Source organism: Geotrypetes seraphini, chromosome 1 (assembly GCF_902459505.1).
Source record: "Geotrypetes seraphini chromosome 1, aGeoSer1.1, whole genome shotgun sequence".
NCBI classification, from domain to species: Eukaryota; Metazoa; Chordata; class Amphibia; order Gymnophiona; family Dermophiidae; genus Geotrypetes; species Geotrypetes seraphini.
The window spans coordinates 283,647,300-283,674,049 of NC_047084.1; the positions used below are offsets into that span (position 1 = coordinate 283,647,300).

At 41.8% G+C, this 26,750-nt stretch overlaps 1 protein-coding gene across 3 annotated transcripts in view; it reads left to right on the forward strand.

The window, feature by feature from the left end:
- PTPRA (protein tyrosine phosphatase receptor type A) overlaps positions 1-26,750 on the forward strand; it is a 287,845-nt gene that overhangs the window by 211,477 nt on the left and 49,618 nt on the right. For all 3 annotated transcript variants that reach the window (XM_033952928.1, XM_033952945.1, XM_033952937.1), the window contains 2 exons: positions 8,637-8,772; positions 18,980-19,129. In XM_033952928.1, coding sequence (XP_033808819.1) covers positions 8,637-8,772; positions 18,980-19,129 — 286 coding nt within the window. The remainder of the gene's footprint in view (positions 1-8,636; positions 8,773-18,979; positions 19,130-26,750) is intronic.

Below are 26,750 nucleotides of genomic sequence, written 5' to 3' on the forward strand. Positions count from 1 at the left end.
AAATTTACCCCTCCCTCCACAATTGGTCTTTGTAAAGATACTAAAGCAATTCTGGGTCTTTTCCCAAACCAAACAAATTTTGTAAGAATATTGTTTAACTTTTTATAGAAGGACCCCTGAAAAAATATTGGTATCATACTCATTTGATAACAAACCACAGGCAATATCATCATTTTAATTGTTTGAACTCTTCCCCACCATGAAAGATGTAAAGGATTCCATTGCTCACACATTTCTGTTATTTTTTTTAATAAAAGTTTTTCATTTTCTTTGATTGTATCTTCAATTGTATTTTTGATAATAATTCCTAAATATTTTAACCCTTCCTCTTTCCAAATAAATGAGTATGAATCAAATAATCCTTTGGTACAGTAAACATTAATTGGAAGAATTTCTGATTTACTCCAATTAATTTTATATCCAGAAAATTTTCCAAATTTCTCTAGAAGATTAAGTAAACTTGGAACAGTATTCCCCGGTACTCTTAAATATAATAATATATCATCTGCATATGCAGAAAGTTTAAATTCCCAGTAAGAGAATGGGATTTCCTTTATCTCCTTAGTTTGATTAATTGCAATTAATAAGGGTTCTAAAACAACATCAAAAAGTAAGGGGGACAAAGGACATCCTTGTCTAACTCCCCTTCGCAAGTTAAATCTATCTGATAAATTGTTATTAATATATAATCTTGCACCAGGAGAGCTATACAAAGTCTGAATCATTTTAATAAAACCGGGGCCTATTCCAAACCATTCCAGAGCTTGATACATAAAACTCCATTCCACTCTATCAAATGCTTTTTCTGCATCTAAAGATACCATAAAAGCTGGATCATTCATATTTTTTGCTAAATTTAAAGAGTGAAATGCTAATCTAGTATTATTTGATGAATGTCTTTTAGCAATAAATCCTGTTTGGTGTACATCAATAATAAAAGGAAGAGCTTTTGCCAATCTTATTGCTAATACTTTAGCAATCAATTTACCGTCTACATTTAATAAAGAAATAGGCCTGTAATTTGAAACCAAAGTAGGATCCTTGTTTGGTTTTGGTAAGACAATAATTACTGAATCAGCCATAGTACCTGATATGTTTCCATTATTCATTTGATACTGATACAAATTTAATAAATATGGTAAAATAATATTTTGAAATGATTTATAAAATTCAACAGTATAACCATCACCACCCGGAGCGGATCCAACTCTAAGAGACTTCAATGCTGATTCTATTTCTTTTAAAGATATAGGCTCCTCTAAACTTCTTTTTATATGATCTGGAACATTTGGCCCAATAAATGAATTTAAAAAATTTAATCCATCTTGTTCTTTATTTTCATAAGATTCAGAAGAATATAAATCTTTGTAAAAATCAAGAAAATGTGTTAAAATATCTTTAGTGTTAGTGTGTTTCCAAGTTTATTAAGTATTTTGATTTATCGCCTATTCAAAATTCAAGGCGATGTACAGATAAATAAAAATTTTTGGCAACATACTTACAATTATTAAATTAAACAAACGATTATCTTATATATACATATTACAGTACATTTAGAGGGTATTTCTACAGATTATAATGAGACAAAAGGACAATTATTTAATGGTTACATTCAGTAATAAAATCATTAATTCAGTATTAAAATCTTTAATTCAGGGGAAAAACAATAGGAAGGGAGACGAAGACAATTGACCTATTAAATTAAGAATGCGAAAAAAATTAATCATTAAAGGCATCTATAAATAGAAAACTTTTAAGTTCAGACTTAAATTTTGCCAGGTTTTTTTCCTGTCTTAGGTACAGTGGAAGGTTGTTCCAAGATTGAGGGGCTGTTATAGAAAAGATTGTGTTACGCCTTGTGTTAATAACTTTTAGTGAAGGAATTACTAATAGGTGTTGGTCTTGAGATCTAAGAGATCTAGAGGTAGTGTAAGGTATTAAAAGTCTAAATATAAAGGCTGGAGTTTTATGTTCTAAAGCTTTAAAGATGAGTAAACATTGTTTAAATATTATTCGATGTGCTACTGGAAGCCAGTGTGCTTTCTTAAGTAGGGGTGAAACATGATCAAAGGTGTATTACCTTGTGTATCTTTGATTGCAATAATCTTAGATTTTCTTTTTTTTGCTTTAAGAAAATTTGCTAATAATCTTCCAGCTTTATTTGAATTTCCGTAAAATTGAACTTGTCTATAGAATATATCTTTCCTCACAAATTGAGAAGAAATCTCATTATATTTAACTTTTACTTTTAATAATTCTTGTAATATATTATTTTCCCATTTCTCAATTAATTTATTTTCTAATAATTTAATTTGTTTTTCCATCTCAATAAATTGTTTTTTAAGTTGTTTATTAATATATGCTGAATATGAAATAATATTTCCTCTCATTGTTGCTTTAAAAGCGTCCCACAAGATCTCAGCATTAATATTATCCGAATTATTAATTTGAAAGAATTCTTGCATTTTTAATTTAAAATCTTCCAGGAAGTTTGAATCCGCTAGTAAAGCATTATTAAATCTCCAAATTGAGTTAAAGTGTTCAATATCATAATTCTGAAGGTCAATCCACACACCAGCATGGTCTGAAATTACAATGGGATCAATAACTGCTTTTAACACACGCTGCGCTATGTTATTGGAAACAAATATATAATCAATTCGTGAAAAGGATTTGTGGACCTGAGAACAAAAAGAAAATTCCTGATCATTAAAATGAAGAATACGCCATATATCTACTAAATCACAAGATTGAATCAAATTATCTAAGCCTAATGATTTCATAATTCTACTTGGTCTTTTATCCAAAATCGGATCCATTACAGCATTGAAATCTCCTGCTACTATTAAATTAGAAGTAGCCAGTGGTAAAAGTAATTGCTGAATTTGTTTGAAAAACTCCATTTGATTCGAATTAGGAGCATATAAATTGAATAAATCCATGGTTGTATTTCCCAGAACCATTTTGACATGCACCCATCTACCTAAAGGGTCATAATTTATTAATTTAAAATCTGCATTACATTTTTTGTTTATCAGAACAGCCACCCCAGCTTTTTTCCCTAAAGCCGGTGCAAATAAACATTTAGAAATCCAACCCCCAGATAACTTTTTAGATTCAATTTCAGAAAGATGCGTCTCTTGAATGAAGTAAATGTCCGCATTTTGATTTTTAAGGAACGATAAGAACATAAGAAGCGCCATCTCCGGATCAGACCTTCGGTCCATCAAGTCCGGCGATCCGCACACGCGGAGGCCCTGCTAGGTATACACCTGGCTTATTTTATAGCCAACCATATCTTTATATGCCTCTCTCAAGGAGATATGCATCTAGTTTGCTTTTGAAGCCTAGGACTGTCGATTCCGCAATAATCTCCCCTGGGAGAGTATTCCAGATGTCAACCACTCTCTGTGTGAAGCAGAACTTCCTGATATTAGTCCTGAACTTGCCCCCCCTTAGCTTCATTTCATGTCCTCTTGTCCGTATCAAATTGGACAATGTAAATAATCTTCTCTGCTCTATTTTGTCGATTCCTTTCAGTATTTTGAAGGTCTCGATCATATCCCCACGCAGTCTCCTTTTCTCAAGGGAGAACAATCCCAGTGTTTTAAGTCGATCCTCATATTCCAGTTTCTCCATACCCTTCACTAGTTTAGTTGCTCGTCTCTGCACCCTCTCCAGCAGTTTTATATCCTTCTTTAGGTAGGGAGACCAATGTTGGACGCAGTATTCCAAGTGGGGTCTGACCATTGCCCTATAAAGCGGCATTATAACTTTCTCCGATCTACTCGAGATTCCTTTCTTTATCATGCCCAACATTCTATTTGCCTTATTTGCCGCTGCCGCGCATTGTGCCGACGGCTTCAGGGTCCTATCTATCAGTACACCCAGATCCCTTTCTTGTTCACTTTTTCCCAGAGTTGCACCTGACATTCTGTACTCGTATTCCTTATTTTTACTGCCTAAATGCATTACCTTGCATTTCTCCATGTTGAACTTCATCTGCCATTTCTCCGCCCATTTTTCTAACCGACACAAATCGCTCTGGAGTTCCTCACTGTCTTCCTGCGATCTGATTGCCCGGCAGAGTTTTGTGTCGTCTGCAAACTTGATGATCTCACTGGATGTTCCGTTTTCCAGGTCATTGATATAAATATTAAAAAGGATCGGCCCAAGTACCGAGTCCTGGGGTACACCACTAGTCACTTTCTCCCAGTCGGAGAACTTCCCATTTATGCCCACTCTCTGCTTCCTGTTATCCAGCCATTTGCCTATCCATCTTTGTATATCTCCCTGTATGCCATGGCTTTGTAGTTTCCTGAGAAGTCTTTCGTGTGGAACTTTGTCAAATGCTTTCTGGAAGTCCAAGTATATTATGTCCACCGGCTTTCCACTATCAATTTGCTTGTTCACGGTCTCAAAGAATTGGAGTAAATTCGTCAAACACGATTTCCCTTTCCTGAATCCATGTTGACTGGGTTTCATCAAGTCGTGTGTGTCCAAGTGCTGAACTATGCTATCCTTGATCAGTGATTCAATCATCTTGCCGGGGACAGACGTAAGACTCACAGGTCTATAGTTGCCCGGTTCTCCTCTCGATCCTTTTTTGAAAATTGGCGTGACGTTCGCTTTCCTCCAGTCGTCTGGTATCTGACCAGTTCTGATTGACAGGTTTGCAAGTTTTTGCAATAACTCTCCGATTTCAACCTTCAATTCCTTCAAGACTCTCGGGTGAATTTCATCCGGTCCAGGGGATTTGTCACTTTTAAGTTTGTCGATCTGGTAGTATATCTGATCTAAGTTCACTTCAACTGTGGTGAGGCTGTCCTCTATTTCTCCTGTAAACAGTTTCTCCGCTTCAGGTATTGTTGAGGTGTCCTCCTTCGTAAAGACGGACGCAAAGAAGGAATTTAGTTTGTCTGCGATTTGTTTATCTTCCTTGATGTACCCTTTTCTTCCCTTGTCGTCCAGGGGTCCCACTGCCTCTTTTGCAGGTTTTTTCCCTTTCACGTATCTAAAGAAGGGCTTGAAGTTTTTGGCCTCCTGGGCTATTTTTTCCTCATATTCCTGTTTTGCATCCCTCACCGCCTTGTGACATTTCTTCTGTTCATCTTTATGTTTGTTCCAGGCTTCGGTTGTCTTCGTGCATTTCCATTTTTTGAAAGAGTCCTTCTTTTTTTTATGGCTTCCTTCACCTGTATGGTAAGCCATGCCGGTTCTCCTTTGCCTTTAGTTCTCCGATCTTTGGAAATCCTTGGAATGTAGAGATCTTGTGCTTCTGCAATAGTATTTTTCAATAGGCACCATGCCTGATCTACTGTTTCAAGTTTGTCCACCATCTTCTCGAGTCGTTTTGTTACCATGGCTCTCATGCAATCATATTTACCCTTTTTAAAGTTTAAGGTGGTGGTTAAGGTTTTGGCATGTTTCCCTTTCCCGATGTCAAGTTTAAAGTTGATTACATTGTGATCACTCGTTCCCAGTGGAACCATGACTTCTACTTCTGTTATCGGTCCGGTGAGACCATTTAGGACCAAGTCCAAGGTGGTGTCGCCTCTTGTCGGCTCTTTTACCATTTGCTCCAGATAATACTTTCTTCTTCTTGATAGGATGATTTAAACCATTGACATTGATAGAATAAATTTTTATATCCATCTATTTTATAATCAAATTTTAACCAGTATTCTATGATAATATACATGATTAGATCTTAGCACATTTATTATATATATTTCCTTTACCCATTTCCCCCAACCTATATCCCCCCAAAAAATACAATTATATAAAGACAATTCAGATTTTTCGGTTTTTCCATTTCCATTCCTCAGAAATATACTAATCCTCTGATCCCCTCTCCCTCCCTCTATTTTCCCTCCCCTCCCTCCCACTATCATTGTCTGACCTGGAACACACATTGGTCATGCAAAACCTAAATCCCCTCCCCCCAAGCAACTAATATCCCACTATATTAATTTAAACATATCCTCAAAAGTCAATAACTTTTTCCTCCCCTTATATATAAACATTTAATTAGTTATCTTTATATACTCAGTTATTTAATATTCATTCCATATTTCTTTACCTGCTCATTAATTATTTATCCATATTTTAAAAATCCCACTATATTTTGTAATTCATATCAATTATATCTGCATGAATTTATGACTATAATAAGATTTATATGTAATTGATTCATAAAATTATAAACATATCCTCCCTACAAACTAATATATTACCCCTTTAATATATTTTTAACATATTTCAAAGTTAGCTCTAATTCCCTATATATTAAATACTCACTATGTAAATTAGATATACCCATTTCTATAATGATATTAATAATAATATTAATAAATTCATTTTAAACATTTTCATACATCATCATTCATAGTAATTTCAATATGAATAGGTAGATGAATAAAATATATATTTTATATCAATTAATAAAAAGTCTAAAATTGATTCCTACTTTATTAATTATCCCCCATTCAAATACTCAATTCCTTATCTTTATATCATTTGTTAACAAATTCTTATCATTTCTCTCAATTAATATTAGCATAAATATATAGATGCAATAATTTCCATAAATAATTTGATTTCTTATTAAATTAAGATTATGTCATAGCACCCAATATATTATAATAATTGAATCAAAAAATATCAAATGCATTAAAAATAATCCATTCAATCAGTAATCATTGTCCTCTTCTTTCTTCTTAACCATCTTCTTCTTTTTCATTTTATCTTCCATTTTTCTTTCTTTTTTCTTCAGATGAAACTTCCCTATTACTCTGTTTTTTCATGTAGACATTGGTTCCTCTTGTGTCAAAAATTCTTTCAGTTTTGCAGGATCTTGAAAATACATGGACTTATTCCCAGTGGACACTCTCATTGTCGACGGATAGTACAAGCCATACATGTAGCCTTTTTCTTTTAATTGCTGCCTGAATGTGAGAAATTGTTTCCTTATATTTGCAGTGTATTTAGCAAAATCTGGAACCAACATCAATTTAGACCCTTTATAATTTAAGTTTTTATTTGCTTTTGCCACTTTTAAGATTTCTAAAGCTTGCTGGTACCTTAATACTTTAAAAATCAAGGGTCTAGGGCCAGCCTGATTTACTGGTTTTCTTGTGGGGATTCTGTGTGCACGTTCTATTTCTAACGGCCACTTAGAATTTAGCTGTAACAGTTTAGGTAAAAGGTTCTCTAAAATCTGAATGGCATCTCCCCCTTCAAGATTTTCAACTAAACCAAGCACTCTAATGTTCTTTCTCTTTCCCCGGTTTTCCAAATCTACCAGGTGATTTTTTTAAGGCTGCTACATCTTTCCTTTCCTCTTCACATTTTTGTGTATTAGTTTCCAGCTGCTCGATTCTCTCTTCAATCACAGACATCCTTTGCCTGTCAGTCTGGATCTCTTGCTTTAGACTGAGCAGTTCATCCTTGACTTCTGAGAGTTTGCTGGCATTGTCAGTTAACATTAGTTTGATTTTAAAGAGTTCCGCCATAATATCTGATTTATCAGTAAAATCTTCAGTTTCCAGCGGGATCGGCACACTCGACGGCGACACGGAAGTAACCTTTGACCTTTTCGCCGATACACCCGATGTGCACGGCTTTTCAGACTTTCCCTGCCTCGTCGCAGCCATTTCCGACGCTGTTTTTTTATTATTTTAACTCGGGCGAGCGAAGCAAAAGAGTTGATTTCTTACAGTTTGTTGCCTGGATTCGAGGAGCGCCGCGGTTAAGCTACCATATTGTGCGCGCTCCAAGCCACGCCCCCAGGGCTCAGAGCATTAAATCATAAGCTCCGCTGACCGAGAGGGAAACCAAGTAAAAAACTCGAGGGCTCAAAGGACCCCACTGAGAAAACCTTGGTTAACCTCAACAGCCGAGTAGAAATAAGTTCAAAAATTGTCCCAAAATAATCCAAGTAAACACAATGTGATAACAATCCCCAAAACAAAAGGAAAAATGTGAGAAAAATTGAGAAAAAAGCCCCAACAATACTTGACTTTAGATGGTTGCAACCATACTGTCAGCAATCCACACGTGAAAATCAACACACTGTTCAAACACACATATTTGTAATCCAGTCAAGCATCGGGGCTATTTCAAGTTTTCCTTTTTCAGCAAGAGCCTTGTTTCACCAAATTATGCTGCTTTAGGAAAAAAGGAAGGCAGCCAAAAACGCCCTCAAATTGCTGTAGTGAGGAAGTTCTACAGACTGCTTTTTTCTCAAAATTTTCCCCCCCTGTACAGACATATATTCAACAGTACCTGGAATTCTGCATGCAATTCTAGTCACATCTAAGGATTTCAACTTACAAAGAAGGGCAGCTAGAATGGATAAAGAAGTGGAAAAAAAGACCAGGTTTTCAGGATATTTCTACTATTTCTAAGGGAGATTTGAAGGGTCACTATGTCCACTGTATGCATATCTCTCCCACATTTTCATTAGGAATATCCTGAAAGTGTGGCCAATTTGCAGCCCTCTAGGACTGAACTTGGACAAGCTTAGTGCATTATATTTTTAAGTTCGTTTGTCACCTTGATTGTTGTGTGTAATTTAGAGATTACTGTCTAATTTACAGCTTGCTATCTAACTAACTTGCCTCTTGCTTTTTCAGTGCTGGAGTAGGCCGAACAGGCACTTTCATCGTCATTGACGCCATGCTGGATATGATGCATGCAGAGAGAAAAGTGGACGTGTATGGCTTTGTCAGCCGCATCCGAGCACAACGCTGTCAGATGGTACAGACAGATGTAAGTCCATGGGGAAACAGGTGTCAATTTGTATGTGGTGCCCATTGCACTATGTATCGACATCTGTGTATGCCAGCATGGCCTACCTTGATGACTACCCAAGCTGAAGTGGAGCTGTAATTTCATTACAGTTAACAAAGTAATTTCTGTTGAGCGTAAACTGATTCTAGTTTTATTTTCCAATTTCCTACCAATTTTTAAAAATCTTTACTCCATTATTTTGTGTGTATTTCACACAAGTAACCTGGATGAACCCTGTAGTAAAAATAAGAAACTCCATGGCAGATAGGGTTGGGTGGGATGTATTGGAAGAATGAGTGTAAGAGAGGGGGAAAGGAAGAACATGGAATAAGAGAGAAGTCCAAGCGGGAGTGAATATTGCACAAGAAAAATCACACAAGGTAAAATACATGGATGAAGAAGGAGCATAAAATTTCCCCCCCACACACAGATACTCTCACACATATTTAGGCACTCTTTAATTTCTTAAAAACTACATAACCCATCTCCTACATATTTCACACAGACCTTCTCACACCATTCATCCCCATAGACCAGGGGTCTCAAAGTCCCTCCTTGAGGGCCGCAATCCAGTCAGGTTTTCAGGATTTCCCCAATTAATATGCATTGAAAGCAGTACATGCACATAGATCTCATGCATATTCATTGGGGAAATCCTGAAAACCTGACTGGATTGCGGCCCTCAAGGAGGGACTTTGAGATCCCTGCCATAGACAGACCCCTACAGGCTGTCAATAAATACAAATGCTGTGTACCTCACATACAAAAACAAAAAACAAACTGCAGATTCCTATATACCAGATGCAGGCAATGTTTATTATACCAAATATTTTATGCAGTTGAAAATATCACCAAGGGACCTGACACGGTCCGTGTTTCGGAAAACACTCCTTCCTCAGAGGTCCTAAATGTGGCTTCTAGTTCATTGCACATTCAGAACCTCTGAGGAAGGAGTGTTTTCCGAAACATGGACCGTGTCAGGTCCCTTGGTTTGTTATAAGGTGGTATTTTCAACAGCTGGTGAGAGGTCTTATGTGTGCTCGGTGCAAAGAGCTCTTAGCACTCGGGGAATGGGACCAATCTCTTGAGGCTAGAGTAGCAGACTTGGAGGAGCTGAGGGAGACAGAGAGGTACTTAGAAATGTCTCACCTCAAGTCTGGAGGCCTCTTTGCTGCCTCGGAGGATGGAGGTCTTCTTAAAGGAGAGCATCACACTGATGAAGTAGGAAGCAACCCTGTAGCCATGGTTTAGATGGGCTAGAGTGAGTTTTGATGGACACTCCAGTAGATAGAACCTAAGCACACTACCAGGCAGAGCTCTAGGTTTCTGGCCCAGAATTATGTAAGAAAAAGACCATTTAAATTAAATTATTAATTTATAAAGCATATATGGTTGGGCAGACTGGATGGACCATTCGGGTCTTTATATATTACTACTAGCTGATGGCCCGACGTTGCACGGGTATTTAATTATAGCAATAACACTGTAAATGGATTCAAATAAAGATACTTTATAGTGGTGAATGAAAATATTTTTTTACAGCTTTATAAAAAGTACAATATTCAAATTATAATGTGAAATATTTGACAAAATGAATACAATACAACTAACACAAAACTTGATTATAAACAACATTTATCCCAGGACAAGCAGGCAGCTATTCTTGACTGATGGGTGACGGCACCGACGGAGCCCCGGTACGGACACTTTTAGAGTGATTGCACTCTAAGAACTTGGAAAGTTCTGGTAAGCCGCACCGCGCACGCGCGAGTGCCTTCCCGCCCGACAGAGGCGCGCGGTCCCCAGTTTTCTTGTTTCCGCGGAGCCAAGAAGACGCACGTTTCAACGGCTGTTGAACTTTTTCTATTTTTCGCCTTCCCGCTCGCGTAAACTTCTTGGGAAATATTGTTTCCTTCTTTTTATTTATTTATTTTCTTTAAAAAAAAAAAAAAAAACAACGAATTTTGGTTTTCTTCTTATTTTTTCGTTTTGCCCGGCGGGGCCTGCTGCCACCATCGAGGCCTCGGCCTTCGATTTGGCAGAAGCCGTGTTTACGTTCATGCCCCCCCAACCCGGCTTTAAAAAGTGCCAGCGGTGCGCGAGGCCTATTTCTAACTCTGACCCGCACAACTGGTGTTTGCAGTGCCTCGGACCTGACCATCGGGCATCCACCTGAACACGCTGTGCCACTCTTCAAAAAAGAACCCTAAAAAACCGTCAAATTCAGCAACGGTTATTATTCGGTACCGACATGTCGGACACGGAGGCACCGGTCCCTACTTCGATCCCGACGCAGTCGGCACCCGTCTCATCGACGCCGCGCGATACCGCGTCGGCGCCGCACCAGTCAGGTAAGCCAGCTAAGAAGCCTTCCCCGCTGGAGCGTCCTCCGGTCAAAGTAGCAGAGAGCCCAATCCTGCCGACCGCGAGGCGCCCACGGAAGCGCTCCGCACCGATAGAGGTAAGCCCCTCGACATCGGGTTCCTCTTCGGAGTGTAGAGCGGCACCAAAGGTACCGCAGAAGAGAAAAGCGGTACCGGTGCCTACTTTAGACGAGCGCATTGCTGCCGTCTTACAAGTGCAATTGGAAACTCAGCTAAAACAAATCCTTCCTGCACTCCTGGTACCGAACCTTCCGGTACCGGTCCGGTCTGAGCCATCGGTGCCGATAGTTGCACAGCCTATGCTCTCAGCTTCCTCTTTGTCGGCACCGACACAGTCTACTTCCATGCCAGTCCTGGCACCAGAGTCGACTGCTCAGCATCAGGCTGTTCAGACTGCGGCACCGGTGCAACGGCAATCTCCCGGTGCCGTCTCTATGAGATCAGGAAAATCGGTACGCAAGTCCCGACATCTTGATCCCTCCACTCCAGATTCTCGACACAGTTTTCAAATTCGAGATCCTGATCTGTGGGGTGATTCAGAGGACCCTATGCTCTCTGAAGGGGAATGTTCATCTGGTGATGAGGATCCTTCTACTTTAGATCCATCTTCTAGACCAGATGTATCTTCATTCTCATCCTTTTTAAAAGAGATGAGTGACTCTCTCTCTATCCCCTTGGAGGCTGAGTCGAAAAAATCCAAAGCTTTTCTTGAAGCACTGGATTTTGACCAACCTCCAAAGGAATATCTCAAGCTACCCCTCCATGATATCTTGAGAGAGACCTTTTACAAGAATTTGGAGACACCCTTGACTATTCCTGGAGCACCTCGCAAATTGGACTCCTTATACAAAGTCATCCCAATTCCTGGGTTTGACAAACCACAGCTCCCACATGAGTCCCTCTTGGTTGAATCCACTCTGAAAAAATCCACGGGAGCTAGTGTGTACGCCTCAGTCCCTCCTGGCAGAGAGGGAAAGGCCATGGACAAATTTGGCAAACGGCTATACCAAAATGCCATGTTAGCCAACAGGTCAGGGAATTATGCATTCCACTTCTCCTTTTATCTTAAACATCTAATTCAAGATCTCACTACTTTTGAGAAGTACCTCCCTGACCGTAAAAAATCTGCTTTTCGCCGCACTACTTCATCACTGTTGCAGCTTAGGAAGTTCATGGTTAGATCGATCTATGACACCTTTGAGCTGACCTCTCGGGCTACAGCTATGTCGGTGGCTATGCGTCGACTGGCGTGGCTCAGAGTGTCAGAACTAGATGTCAATCATCAAGATCGACTAGCTAATACACCGTGCCTAGGGGATGAGCTGTTTGGAGAATCCATGGACTCCACCACTCAAAAGTTGTCGGCACATGAAACTAGGTGGGATACTCTCCTCAAAACCAAAAAGAAAACCCCACCTTCTAGGCCTTTTCGCCAACAGTCGGCCTACCAACGTCGATTTGTTGCTCGCCCTTTGCCACAAGCCCAGCAACAACCCAGACGTCAGCGACAACAACAGAGGCCAGCTGCTAGACCAGCACAGCAGCAACAACAGGTGAAGCCTCCCCCTTCGCAAAAATCCACTCAACCCTTTTGACTTAGTTCTCCAGGACATAGCCAGTCTCCATCCTGCTACCCATCTTCCACAGCCTATAGGAGGACGCCTTACTGTCTTCATCAGCCGTTGGGAATCCATCACCTCGGACCAGTGGGTCCTCAACATCATCCGCCACGGCTACTCTCTCAACTTTCACACTCTTCCGGGCCAAAGTGTTCCAAAAGAGTCTGCTTTGAACTCTCCTCAGTCCTCCCTCCTTCTTCAGGAAGTTCAATCCCTCCTCCTTCTGAACGCCATAGAGGAAGTTCCTCTAGATCAAAAGGGGCAGGGATTCTATTCACGTTATTTCCTAGTCCCCAAAAAAACAGGAGATCTCAGACCTATTCTAGATCTTCGGGACCTCAACAAATGCTTGGTCAAAGAGAAATTCAAAATGTTGTCTCTGGCCACTCTTTACCCCCTTCTCAATCAAGGCGACTGGCTATGCTCCCTCGATCTCAAAGAAGCATACACTCACATACCGATCGATCTAGCATCCAGAAAGTATCTCCGCTTCATGATCAATCGTTGTCACTACCAGTACAAGGTTCTGCCCTTCGGTCTTGCCTCCTCTCCAAGAGTGTTCACCAAATGCCTGATTGTGGTAGCTGCTTTTCTTCGTACTCACCACCTTCAGGTGTTTCCTTATCTGGACGATTGGTTGATCAAGGCCGATGCGCCTCAGACAGTTCTCACGGCCACCAACCAGACCATTCTATTTCTCCGTTTGCTGGGATTCGAGATCAATCTACCCAAATCTCATCTCATTCCCTCTCAGAATCTTCAATTCATTGGAGCAGTTCTAGACACAGTCCTAATGAGAGCGTTCCTACCCTCCAACCGTCTTCTCATGCTTCAATTTCTATGTCAACAGGTACTTCTGCAGACGTCCATCTCTGCCAAGCGCATGATGGTTCTCTTGGGTCACATGGCGTCTACAGTTCATGTCACCCCTTTTGCACGTCTTCACCTACGCACCCCTCAATGGACCCTAGCCAACCAGTGGTCCCAAGCGATGGATCCCTGCTCACGACACATATCTGTAACATCATCTCTTCGTCAGTCTCTACAATGGTGGTTGATATCCTCAAATCTATCCAGAGGTCTTCTGTTCCATCTACCTCCTCATCAACTGGTTATTACTACCAACGCCTCCCCTTATGCCTGGGGGGCTCATTTGAACGAGTTCCAAACTCAGGGTCTTTGGACACCCCAGGAAAAGAAACATCAAATCAATTTCCTGGAACTCAGAGCGATGTTTTATGCCCTCAAGGCCTTCCAACATCTCCTCTTTCCTCAAGTTCTCTTGCTGTGCACAGACAATCAGGTGGCGATGTACTACATCAACAAGCAAGGTGGGACGGGCTCTCGCCTCTTGTGCCAGGAAGCCCAGAAGATCTGGACTTGGGCCATAAATCACCATCTATTCCTGAAGGCTATCTACATTCAGGGAAAACAGAATTGTTTGGCGGACAAACTCAGCAGAGTTCTCCAACCTCACGAGTGGTCACTCGATCCTCTCACTCTGCAGTCCATCTTCACTCAGTGGGGCACTCCTCAGATAGACCTCTTTGCAGCCCCTCTCAATCACCAGCTGCCCCTCTTCTGCTCCAGACTCTACACCCCTCACCGTCTGGCAGCGGATGCATTTCTCCTCGACTGGTCCAATCTGTTTCTATATGCTTTCCCTCCTCTGCCTCTCATTCTGAGAACCTTGTTCAAGCTCAAGAGGGAACGAGCCACCATGATTCTGATTGCTCCAAGGTGGCCCAGGCAGCATTGGTTCTCCCTTCTACTTCAACTCAGTTCCAGGGAGCCCTTTCTTCTTCCTCTGTTTCCTTCTCTGCTTACACAACAGCAGGGGACCCTTCTACATCCCAACCTCCAGTCTCTGCACCTGACAGCTTGGTATCTCTCGGGCTGACTTCTCATGATACACTTTTATCTCAGCCTGTTCGTTCCATTCTGGATGCCTCCAGGAAACCTGCCACTCTGCAATGTTACCATCAGAAGTGGACACGTTTCTCTTCCTGGTGCTTCCTCCGTCAACATAATCCCACTTCCCTTGCAGTGGAAACTTTATTGGATTATCTCCTTTCTTTGTCTGGCCTCAAGTCTTCGTCTGTCAGAGTCCACTTAAGTGCTATTGCGGCATTTCATGAGCCAGTCCATGGAAAGCTCCTCTCAGCTCATCCCCTGGTGTCCAGGTTCATGCGGGGTCTTTTCAATGTGAAACCACCTCTTAAAACACCTCCTGTTATCTGGGATCTTAATGTGGTTCTTTCCGTCTTAATGAAGCCTCCATTTGAACCTTTGGCTACTGCCACTTTCAAGTTTCTCACTTGGAAGGTTCTTTTCCTCATCGCCCTCACCTCTGCCAGGAGGGTCAGTGAGCTACATGCACTAGTTGCAGATCCACCTTTTACGGTCTTTCATCACGACAAGGTGGTTCTGCGTACTCATCCAAAGTTTCTCCCTAAGGTTGTCTCTGAATTCCATCTCAACCAATCCATTGTTCTGCCTGTCTTCTTTCCGAAACCTCACTCGCATTCTGGAGAACAGGCTCTGCATACTTTGGACTGTAAGAGGGCTCTTGCTTACTATCTTGAGCGCACAAAACCCCACAGATCAGCTCCTCAGCTATTTCTGTCTTTTGATCCGAATAAATTAGGACGTCCTGTTTCTAAACGTACGTTGTCTAATTGGCTGGCAGCGTGCATTTCTTTCTGTTATGCTCAGACCGGACTGACACTGGAAGGTTCGGTAACAGCCCATAAAGTCCGAGCTATGGCAGCGTCTGTTGCTTTCCTCCGGTCCACGCCCATTGAGGAAATCTGCAAGGCTGCCACTTGGTCCTCAGTTCATACTTTTACATCTCATTATTGTCTGGATGCATTTTCCAGACGGGATGGACACTTCGGCCAATCTGTTTTGCAAAATTTATTTTCCTAATGGCCAACCTTCCCTCTATCCCTCTTTTTGTTAGCTTGGAGGTCACCCATCAGTCAAGAATAGCTGCCTGCTTGTCCTGGGATAAAGCACAGTTACTTACCGTAACAGGTGTTATCCAGGGACAGCAGGCAGATATTCTTGCGTCCCACCCACCTCCCCGGGTTGGCTTCTTAGCTGGCTTATCATAACTGGGGACCGCGCGCCTCTGTCGGGCGGGAAGGCACTCGCGCGTGCGCGGTGCGGCTTACCAGAACTTTCCAAGTTCTTAGAGTGCAATCACTCTAAAAGTGTCCGTACCGGGGCTCCGTCGGTGCCGTCACCCATCAGTCAAGAATATCTGCCTGCTGTCCCTGGATAACACCTGTTACGGTAAGTAACTGTGCTTTTTAGTTTCACCTCCAGGAGCAAGAACATATACATTATTGGGTGAACCCACCCTTCCCACGTGTGCAGGTGGGCCGCGAGACCCCCAGAACATATCACCCCAGGTAGTGAGGGATCTGCATACCAAGTTTCGTTCAAATCGGTCCCACAGCTTCTTACATTTTTTCCATTGACTTGAATGGGTGAAATCTGATTTTCTGTTTGTAGCTCCGCCCACGTGTGCAGGTGGGCCGCGAGACCCCCAGAACATATCACCCCAGGTAGTGAGGGATCTGCATACCAAGTTTCGTTCAAATTGGTCCCACAGCTTTTTACATTTTTTCCATTGACTTGAATGGGTAAAATCTGATTTTCTGTTTGTAGCTCCGCCCATGTGTGCAGGTGGGCCGCGAGACCCCCAGAACATATCACCCCAGGTAGTGAGGAATCTGCATATCAATTTACGTTCAAAGCGGTCCCACAGCTTTTTACATTTTTTCCATTGACTTGAATGGGTGAAATCTGATTTTCTGTTTGTAGCTCCGCCCACATGTGCAGGTGGGCCGCGATACCCCCAGAACATATCACCCCCAGTAGTGAGGGATCTGCATACCAAGTTTCGTTCAAATCGGTCAAGCCGTTTTTGAATTACTGTGAGAATGGCAGCTTTTTACATTTTTTCCATTGACATGAATGGGTGAAATCTGATTTTCTGTTTGTAGCTCCGCCCAGGTGTGCAGGTGGGCCGCGAGACCCCCAGAACATATCATCCCAGGTAGTGAGGGATCTGCATACCAAGTTTCGTTCAAATCGGTCAAGCCGTTTTTGCGTGATCGCGGCACATACACACATACATACACACATACCTCCGATTTTATATGTATATAGATGTTACCAGGAATGCAATGTCCTTTTACACCGAGGATGTATCTCCAGGTGCTTCTGCCCAGGAGGGAAGGGTTAGGACGGCTGTTATAGTGGGAGATTCGATCATTAGGCATGTAGATAGCTGGGTGGCTGGTGGACATGAGGATCGATTGGTCACTTGCCTGCCTGGTGCAAAGGTAGTGGACCTCGTGTGTCTCCTAGATTTAAAAAAAATTAATTCCCTTTTTGTTTTTTCTAGCTACACATTGGTCCAATTTTTAAAGCCACTTAAGTATCCATCTTAGTGTATTAGCAACTGTGTAAATCCATATGCCCAGTATTTATCAGTATAAAATAAGCAGGGTTAGAGGTGGGGGTGATGGTTGGTGCAGAAGTTACCTAGAGAGCAGCAAAAATTAGCCATTCTCTGCATATTCTGCATAAGTACAGCAAGTGAAACAGCAGGCACTGCTTATACTTATGTTGAATGCTGCCATTTATACTGAATGTGTATATAAAGTTCAATGCTGGTACCTAACTTTTGGGCCAATGCTCAGAACTCCTGCACTATTCTCTACAGTTCTGAAAAATAACTTCCCATTGTTCAACACTAATCATATGCACACTATTAGTGTTGAACATAGAGAAGCTATTTTTCATTTGGAAGAACAAACCTGCCTGGCACATCCTTAATTTCAGCAGAAAACCAAGCAGATAAGAACCAAACTTCCCAAAAAGTTAGAGTGTTTTTATTTATATATTTTTTCTTTCTAAAAAGTTAGAGTGTTTTTATTTATATATTTTTTCTTTCTAGATGAGAGTAGAAGATTGAAGGTAAAGTATTAGATTCTAATCTTAAAGCAAAATCAGGGATATACAATTCAGGATTACTTAGCTCTTAGAGATTTGCAGTGCTACTAGCACATGTGCTCTCTCCAAAGCTTTCTCCCAGGAAATGACCCCTACTGGCTAGACTCTGGTTCAAGGCAACTATTCAAATGATCCAATGGCAAGCAAAAAACCCTTATTCAAATTCAAATAGTCCAATAGCAAGCCAAATCCTTAAGCACCCTTTACTACAGAGCTGAGCAGACAAAGATACATGATTGTCTAGTAAACCCAAAGCACCACTTTCCCCTGAGCAGAACACAGAATTTTCAAAACCTCACTTTAGCAGAGCAGAAAAAAATGCAAGATTTTAAATCGAAGCTCCACTTTTACTAGAGCAGTGCCTAGATTTTAAATCTGAAGCTTGCTGTAAGGTCAGACCAAGGCTGAGCTTGGTCAGATTTTAAAGCTAAACTTGTTAAAATGTCAGCCTGGAAAACAGTTAACACAATTTTCCTGCACTTGCAAAGAGTCCTTAATTCAGAGCTGAGTGAGCAGACAAAGATAAAGCACCACTTTCCCCTAAGCAGAACACAGAATTTGTAAAACCTCACTTTAGCAGAGAAGAATGTTAGTTTTGCTGAACTTCAGTGCCCATGCTGTGCCCTTTGAACATGTGCACAGCCTAATGCCAGGACTAGTACAGTGTTAGGTTCTGAACATTGGTCTGTTTATGTACACTTCTCCCTCCGAATTCGCGGTTTCAGCCCTCGCAATTTCGATTATTCGCAGTTTTTAGTATGCTGGCTCCTCCCCCCAAATTACATCATCCACAAGTCCCGATAAAAATGTTGGCATGTTTTCCCTAGCACTTTCTTCAGCATACACAGAGAAAAATTGCTGCTTACCAGCGTACACAGAGAAAATCTCTGAATAACATTTTCATGTTATTCACGGTTTCATCATATTCATGAGGGTTTTTAACAGAAAATCGCAAATAACATATGAAAAAGTTATTTGCGGTTTTTTCGTATCCGCGGTTCTGTTCATCCCTAATCACTGTGAACACGGAGGGAGAAGCAAGCACTGTGACCTTTTCTGTTTTCTTTGCATTTTTTGGCTTAGTATGCATTGTGAATGGTAAAAATTATTACACAGAGCATCAGTATAATGGGAACTTATTTTTGTGTATTTTAGATGCAGTACGTATTCATATATCAGGCACTTCTAGAACATTATTTGTACGGAGATACAGAGCTGGAAGTCACATCTCTGGAGATCCATCTTCAGAAACTATACAATAAAATCCCAGGGACCAGCAGTAGTGGTTTGGAAGAGGAGTTTAAGGTATGTATTAGGTACAATATTCTTTTATATTATTGTCCCTTAAAGATAAAATGCAAATTGAGCTGTATTGAGAAAACGTTGTCTTAACAGTTGGATGCAAATACTGTACTGGGCTAGGCAAACTTGTCAAGAACCTTGATCCAAGCTATGGAGCTCATAGAAACAGTTACTTCATGCATGTTAATAACCAAAAGGAACATTGCTCATTCCAGAACTGTTAAGTGAGCAATCCTGTTACACAGATGGTTGGGCTTCCACAGATGGTTGGGTTGCCACTGAGTGACTATAGATGCCCCTGCCAGGTACTCAGAGTACAGCAGTACAGATCAGGCACACTGCCATTTGTTGAATTGTTCATTTGAGCCCATTTGCTAACTTAGAAGCAAGAATTTGGGATATTTATTAACCATACCATGCCAGGTACTTTCCACAATTTTTGCTTTGATTGCCAGAGGGTAGGAGATGTCGTGTTCTTTCAGTCCTACTTAAACAAAGTATTAAATGGAATGGAGCTTAAATGTTTGACAACCAGTGATGTTGGTTTAAGACATTACTTAGGTATGTTTTAATACCGTAATGCAATGTTGTTTTAGTAGGATATAGAATGCATTCTGACATTAAAAGCATTTCTGAATCTTATGGGAAATAGTTAAATCTGGTTAGATGTTCTTGAGGGACTTTTCAAGTACCCTCTTGTAGGAAAGAATGTGTTTTCAAAAAGAACCTTCTCTTCAATTAATAATGGAAAGATTTTGTGACCATGAATAATATGGAAAATTTCAATTGTACTCATGTGGAGGGTAATTTTATAATGGGGCCCATGAGTAGGCTTACATAAGTACTATTTCATAACAACACTAGGCACCTACTTTAGAAACTACTAGCATATGTAGCAGAGAACACACCTTGAGTATAGGTACAGTCACATACATTTACAGAACTGGTAGAAACAAAGGCATGTACTTTATGCACATTAGTACATAGATCAAAGTATTGCATAATCTATGTGCCTATGCGCTAACTCCAGCCTTGCTCTGTCTAAAATCCACCCCATACATCATGTCATGGCACATAGTTTTATACCATTTGGTATTTTGTAAGAGGTCATTCTGTAGCAAAGATATAAGATTCTGTACCATAGTTGTTACTTCCCATTAATCATGAGTCTGCAGAAGGGTGTCCCACTAAACTCCTCCCCTTTTGCAGAGGAGAACAGTTCCCTCTTCAGGTTTTCCTTCTGCGAACGAACTCAGAAGGTGTGTTCTGATCTGCGCTGCTCTTTTTTCTCATTTCAGGTATTTTTTGCCATCGGTTCTCAATTTTCCTACGTGACTTCGGTACTCATTGATTCCCCTCTCGGGCTTGCTCTGCCAGGAAAAGGATGTAGTCCTGCATGGGCAGGCATCTGCTCCCAAGCCAATCTCTTGAAGTACCTGTGCAGCCAGTCTGCTTTGTGTCCCTTAGGAGCTTGGAGTCAGTTCCCCTAGGAGCTGGCTCACCTGCTGATTTACCAGAGCTTGAGCACAGGCTGTGTGGCCCTTGTGTAAAAAACCCTCTAGGTATCAGGGAGCCGACTGAAAAGTTTCTCCCCCTGATATGTCGCATGGATTTTTAGGGGTGGGAGTCCATGGTTGGGGTCCATCCAACTGGCAACCAGATCTCCAATGACAGACTTGTTACTGGCATTTTCTGAGGCAGAAATCCTTTCTCTGCAGACAGGCAACTGCAAGCTCACAGGCACCAGAGGTCACAGTGAGTACTCCCATTATTCCCTATGGGAAAAATTGGGTGGCGGGGGGTAGGTTTTGAAGTCAGATTTGAGGGTTTCTGGGGTTAGAGTCAGGTTCCGCCTTCTCCCAAACCCCATTTAAAACATTTTTTTTTTTCAGTTGAGCTCCCACGGGCCATTTTGGGTGTGAGTTTTCTGGTAGTAGCCATCGTGTATTATGTGGCCGATGCTCTTTATGACAGAGTCATGAGTATGGTTTAGACTTACTCTGTTTCTGCTCGCTGAATGCTCTGGATCAGACAATGAGTAGGTGACTCAGCTTTCAAGGCCACTCTCAGCAGATTACCCTTCAAGGGGCAGATTCTTTTTGACAAAGGTTTAGATGACCTCATGGCCAGTGTGGTGAATCACCATCCCAAATCCCTCCCAGACAGCAAGGGCTGTCATTCTGCTGGGGGCAGCAGAGGCAGTTTTCATACCTCTAGGAAATCCCATAACATAACTTTAATTTTCTATTCCGCCTTAATCAAAAGAATTCTAGGAGGTTTCCACAAAAGAGAAAAACTGGACAATCAGTGAAATACAAAATAATAAGAAAAGGAATATAGCCTGTTATATTAAAAAGACATTAAAAATTTAAAATTAATGGAGTAAAATTAATTATGTTAAAGATAAAAGCACAGATTAAGAGATAAGTTTGTCAAATAATACTGTCTTAATTTCTTTTCTAAAAGCGCATAGGACAGTATGGATCCGCTAATATAATTACCCAACCAGGACTGTTGTTTGTTTGCTTGAAAAGTAAGCATCCTGTCTAAATAAGACCTAAGTTTGCAGCCTAAAATCTTCGGGTAAGCAAATAGGTTACAATTCCTGGTTATCCTCACAGGGTTATATAGCACGAAATAAGATAGCAGATATGTAGGTGCCAATCCCCAAACTGACTTAAAACAGAGGCATGAAAATTTAAACATTACTTGTGCCTCCACTGGTAACCAGTTGCTCTTCTCGGAGGCCTTTCCAGGGGTCCAGACAGAGATTTGGCAGTTACAGGCACCAGCAGCCCTCGGGTTCAGTGGCTTAGTCACTAAAAGACACAATGATGCCAGGGTGACGACTGCTCCTCCTTACATTGACACGGATGGCTGTTGGCTTTCTGGAAAGAATGAGAACAGATTTCATCAGACTGTTGGGTTCTGGACATTATTTGGGAGGGGCACAAGATCAAATTTCTTGACTCCCTTCAGATCTGTTCCTTGACTCCCCAGCTGGATGGGGTCCCCCACTTTTACATGGTCCACTCCATTAAAGCGGCAGTGGCTCCAGGAGAATTCTTAACCTCTGGATTTAATAGAAGCATATCTTCACATCCCCATCTTTCCAGATCATAGGAAATGTCTAAAATTCCACGTCCGTCAGTGACACTTCCAGTTTGTGGCACTCCTTTTTGGTTTGGTCGTGGCTCCACGTACCTTTACTAGGGTGATGGTGGTTGTAGTGACTCACCTATGCAGGATGGGCATCCTTACTTGGACAATTGGTTGATCAGACCCCCTCACAATGGAAAGGTGAACATGTGGTGTAGTAGATAGTGAATGTCCTCCAGAGATAGCTGGATAGTCAACTTCTAAAAGTCACCTTCAGCCAACTTGGTGCTTGGAATATCTGGGAGTCCGCTTCAACATGGCGCAGGGATGTGTCTTCCTGAGCCACGCAAAAAGAAGCTCAGGAAGGAGATCTTAGAGATCTTGGCCTTACTGATTACAATGGCCTGGCATTACCTTCAGGTGCTGGGCTCAATTGTAGCCTCCATGGAAGTTGTTCCCTGGACGAGCGCTTGTATTCGGCCACTCCTAGACTGTCTTCTTTCCAGGTGGTCCCCACAATATCACTCTCTGCAGATGGAGTTCCCCTGGTCTTTGGGGGCAAAATGCAGCTTAAGTTGGTGGCTCCAGGGGGATGCCTTATCGAGGGGCATGCCTCTCAGAATCAACTCACGACCGACGCCAGCCTGAGCAGCTGGGGGATCCACTGCTGTGGTCACCTGTTCCAGGGAAAGTGGACCCCATTGGAAAGCAAATGGTCCATGAATCATCTGGAACTGAGAGCCACTCGTTTGGCACTGAAGAAGTTGAAATCTTTCTTGACAGGGAAGGCAGTCGGGGTGTTTTTGGACAATGCCACAGCAGTAGCTTATATAAACAAACAAGGAGGCACAAGAAGTGCTCCCCTTCACCTGGAGGCATGGATGTTGTTCCAGAGGGCGGAAGCTGACTTACAAACCCTTCCATCTACCTACATAGCAGGAGTAGTGAACGTCCAGGCTGACTTTCTCAGCAAGCAGACTGGGTCCAGGAGAGTAGTCTCTGTCCCAGAGGCATTTGCCCTCATTGTGAAGTGCTGAGGAAACCGGACATGGATCTCATGGCCACAGCCAAGAATGTGAAGACAGATCACTTCTACAGTTGAAGAGCCAAATCGGGAAACGCAGGGTAGGACGCCCTTATTCAGCCCTGGCCCACCATACTTCTGCTCTGTGTGTTTCCACTGTGAGCAATGGTAGGCTGGATCATCCACAGAATAGTAAATAATCTGGACTGGCGATTCTGGTAGCTCCAGACTGGCCCCCATCGGCCTTGGTAGGTGGATCTGGTATGCCTCCGAAGAGGCAGATCTTTCAGGCTGCTGGTTCATCCCAGCCTCCTCAGCCAGGGCTCAGTTTCTATGGAGAATCCAGAGCACTTTGGTCTTACAGCATGGCTTTTGAGTGCATGGCCTTGACTCGTAAGGGTTACTTGGAGGTTGTCATTATTACTCTTCTTAGAGCAAAGAAGCCTGTGACATTTGCAGCTTATATGAAGACCTAGATGGCTTTCCAGTTATGGTGCACCAAAGAGCAGGTGGAGCCTGAGAAGACTTCTATCCCGGTAATTCTAGCATTCCTACAGGCTGGTTTCATCTCTCAAGGTATGGGTAGCCGGTCTTTTGTGCTTTAGGGCTCGAAGAGGCAAGCAGTCATCTGCATCTCATCCAGATGTCACTTGGGTTTTTAGGGGGGCACTCAGACTGTGACCCCCATAGCGTAGGCAGCTCCCATCTTGGGACCTTTTTGGTGTTCTGAAGGGCATATCTTGGGCTCCATATGAGCCCCTGCTGGACAGGTCCCTCTTGGATCTTAAGTTAAGACTGTGTTTTTAGTTGCTATAGTAATAGCAAGGTATATCTCAGTGTTACAGGCTCTCTGCTATAGAGAATCCTTTTTCTGGTTTATGGAGTCTCGTGTTTCTCTTTGGATGGTATCTTCTGCCTTCCCTATCAATCAGGAGATTTGTTTACCTGCCTTTCACCCTAAGGCAGGGGTGTCCAATGTCGGTCCTCGAGGGCCGTAGTCCAGTCGGATTTTCAGGATTTCCCCAATGAATATACATGAGGTCTATTTGCATGCATTGCTTTCATTGTATGCTAATAGATCTCATGCATATTCATTGGGGAAATCCTGAAAACCCTACTGGATTGCGGCCCTCGAGGACCGACATTGGACACCCCTGCCCTAAGAGTTCGGATCATCCACAGAATAGCAAATCACCTGGTCTGGTAGCTCCAGACTGCTTATTAAATGGATAAGCCTCTTAACAATCCTCCTCCCATCCCCCCATGCCTTTTCCTTAGGCAGCACATAAAATGAATTTCTTTTTTGTTCTTGTGTTTCCTAAATTCTGGTGTTCAGATTGGAGGGTGGGGGTGTTCCTAACCATGCATGGCTTTGTTTCAGATAGCATTCCTTTTGTCCTTCGGGGCATTGTAGTTAACTGACTTTTAGGCTGAGGTACTTGATGGGACATGAACTATTGATGTGCAGTGGCAAAATTCTGAGGGAACTAACACAGTAAAGGAACTACATTAAAATAACTCAGTGAGTTACAGGAAGGGATATAAGAAACTGACTTTATTGTAGATCCAACATAGGTTGTGTTTCAGCATTGTGCATGTGTCAGCAGTAATTGTGTCCAAAAGTACAGTCGTAAGAATTGACTCAATCTTCACAAAGCATTTATTTGTATCACAGACATTCTGACTATTCATTTCAAAATAGTACCCATTTTGTCCCCATCTATATATCTACACTTCACCCCCAACTGCATGGAGCTGTATTGTAGAAAAGCATTAGTTCATACCGGTGTTATTTGAATGTTCTGATGCATGCTTATTAGGTGTTTCATTGGTACTATGCTGACATCATATTATGTCTCTGTTTATTTGAATTTCTGTGCTGTTAAAGGTGTATATTTTTGATAGTTTCATGTTATGAGAACAGTTCTCGTAGTTCTATTATCAGGTTTCAGTTTGTAGTTTTCAGGTTTGCCTCATTTATTGTATTTATGTGTATTGTTGGTTATTTTAATACTATTATTCTGTTAACAAAATTGTACATTTTATGTTAAACCATACTTGCTATACGTATACTGCTTTGGGTGAATCCCTTCATAAAGGCAGGTAATAAATCTTAATAAATAAATAAAAGTTAGCATTTCAGCTTGAAAGTTACTAGTGTAGCGATGAATATGGTTGTAATGCTCTTCAAAGGCAAAGGAAAGATGGAAAAATTATGGGGTTGCAAGGTTGTGCAGAAGGAGTAATTGTAACAGAGAAAAGGGAGGTGATAATGCATTTGAGAGAGTTGGAAAAAGATGGGATGACTGGGAATTTGGTTGTCAGTGCTGACAAAAGATAGTATTTCTCAGCAGGAGCTCAGAATTGGTATTGTAAACCACCTAGGTTTCCTCCAATAAGCAGGATAGTAAATTTTAATAAACTTAAAACTAAAGATTTTATAGGAAAAAAACATATTGCATCTAAGAATAAACTGAAACTGTCATGGGTTATTTTTCTAATGTATCAGAAAGACTTTTCTTGAAGTTAGCATTTTCCAGGAAAGTGTGAGTTATTTAAACATTGAAACATGATGGCAGGTAAAGGCCAAATGTCCCATTTAGTCTACTCATCCGCAGCATCTACTATCTCTTCCTCTCCCTAAGAGAATTCATGTGCCTGTCCCACGCTATCTTGAATTCAGACTGTCTTGTCTCTACCACCACTACCAGGAGACTATTCCATATATCTACTACTGTAAAAATGTATTTCCTTAGATTACTCCTGAGCCTATCACCTTTTAACCTCATCCTATGTCCTGTCATTCCGGAGCTTTCTTTCAAACGAGACTCACCTCATGCTTATTTATGCCACATAGATATTTAAACGTGTCTATCATTTCTAGTGCAACGGACTCTTTATTCCTGAACCTTTGGGTAATCAACCCCTTCTCGTGAGAATTCCTGTAGAGAGCCTCATTAGCATTCTTTTGCTCTGCCTCCAATCCCTCTGGGCTGTCCTCCAATTCCTCAGTTATCTCTCTACAAGTGAGATGGTAGGAGCCTGTCTTTTATGCTCGTGTTTGGTTTTCAGTTAAACTCAGTTTTTTGCTTACTGCTTGCGAGAATTTTTTGATGCTGCAGAGGATCCCAATATTAGGTCATCTCTGGCTGTGAGAGAGCGCAGACTCTAAAGTCGAGAGTCTGCTTCCAAGGGGCAGATTGCTCTGCAGTACACTCACTTGAACAGGCTACACTAACAGTTCAGGGGCTCAGGGACCAATCTCTTGGGAGCAAGGCTTGCCCTAGGTTCTTTTCGAAGTGACTTGAGTGCAGGCTGAGTGGCTCCATGGTGTTTTTTCCAGGATTAGGGCCAAAAGCTTTCCTCCCCCCCATTTGTGTGCATGAGGTTCTAGAACATAAGAAATGCCTCTGCTGGGTCAGACCCGAGGTCCATCGTGCCCAGCAGTCCGCTCACGCGGCGGCCCAACAGGTCCAGGACCTGTGCAGTAATCTTCTATCT